We start from the raw sequence: 474 nt of genomic DNA, 5'->3' as shown, positions 1-474 counted from the left end.
CGCCGGAGGCATGAGGCGCGACCCGGCCCCCGGCTTCTCTATGCTGCTCTTCGGTGTGTCACTCGCCTGCTACTCGCCTAGCCTCAAGTCGGTGCAGGACCAGGCGTACAAGGCGCCCGTGGTGGTGGAGGGCAAGGTACAGGGGCTGGCCCCGGCCGGCGGCGGCTCCAGCTCCAACAGCACCCGCGAGCCGCCCGCCTCGGGTCGGGTGGCGCTGGTGAAGGTGCTGGACAAGTGGCCGCTCCGGAGCGGGGGACTGCAGCGCGAGCAGGTGATCAGCGTGGGCTCCTGTGCGCCGCTCGAAAGGAACCAGCGCTATATCTTTTTCCTGGAGCCCACGGAGCAGCCCTTGGTCTTTAAGACAGCCTTTGCCCCTCTCAACACCAACGGCAAAAACCTCAAGAAAGAGGTGGGCAAGATCCTGTGCACTGACTGCGGTGAGTTGCCCCCTCTCTCTGCTGGAGAAAGGGGGGA

At 65.6% G+C, this 474-nt stretch overlaps 1 protein-coding gene across 1 annotated transcript in view; it reads left to right on the top strand.

Moving 5' to 3' along the window:
- Nucleotides 1-4: 4 nt before the first annotated feature.
- NRG2 (neuregulin 2) overlaps nucleotides 5-474 on the top strand; it is a gene marked incomplete at both ends in the record, with an annotated part of 193,365 nt that continues 192,895 nt past the window's right edge. The window contains one exon of the mRNA XM_010850611.1: nucleotides 5-437. Within this exon, the coding sequence (XP_010848913.1) occupies nucleotides 5-437 (433 nt within the window). The remainder of the gene's footprint in view (nucleotides 438-474) is intronic.

The sequence above is a fragment of the Bison bison genome, unplaced genomic scaffold, assembly GCF_000754665.1.
Source record: "Bison bison bison isolate TAMUID 2011002044 unplaced genomic scaffold, Bison_UMD1.0 scf7180017864291, whole genome shotgun sequence".
In the NCBI taxonomy this organism is placed as follows: domain Eukaryota; kingdom Metazoa; phylum Chordata; class Mammalia; order Artiodactyla; family Bovidae; genus Bison; species Bison bison.
The sequence above is the reverse complement of the archived record's forward strand: the minus strand, read 5'-3'. Positions and strand labels throughout refer to the sequence as shown.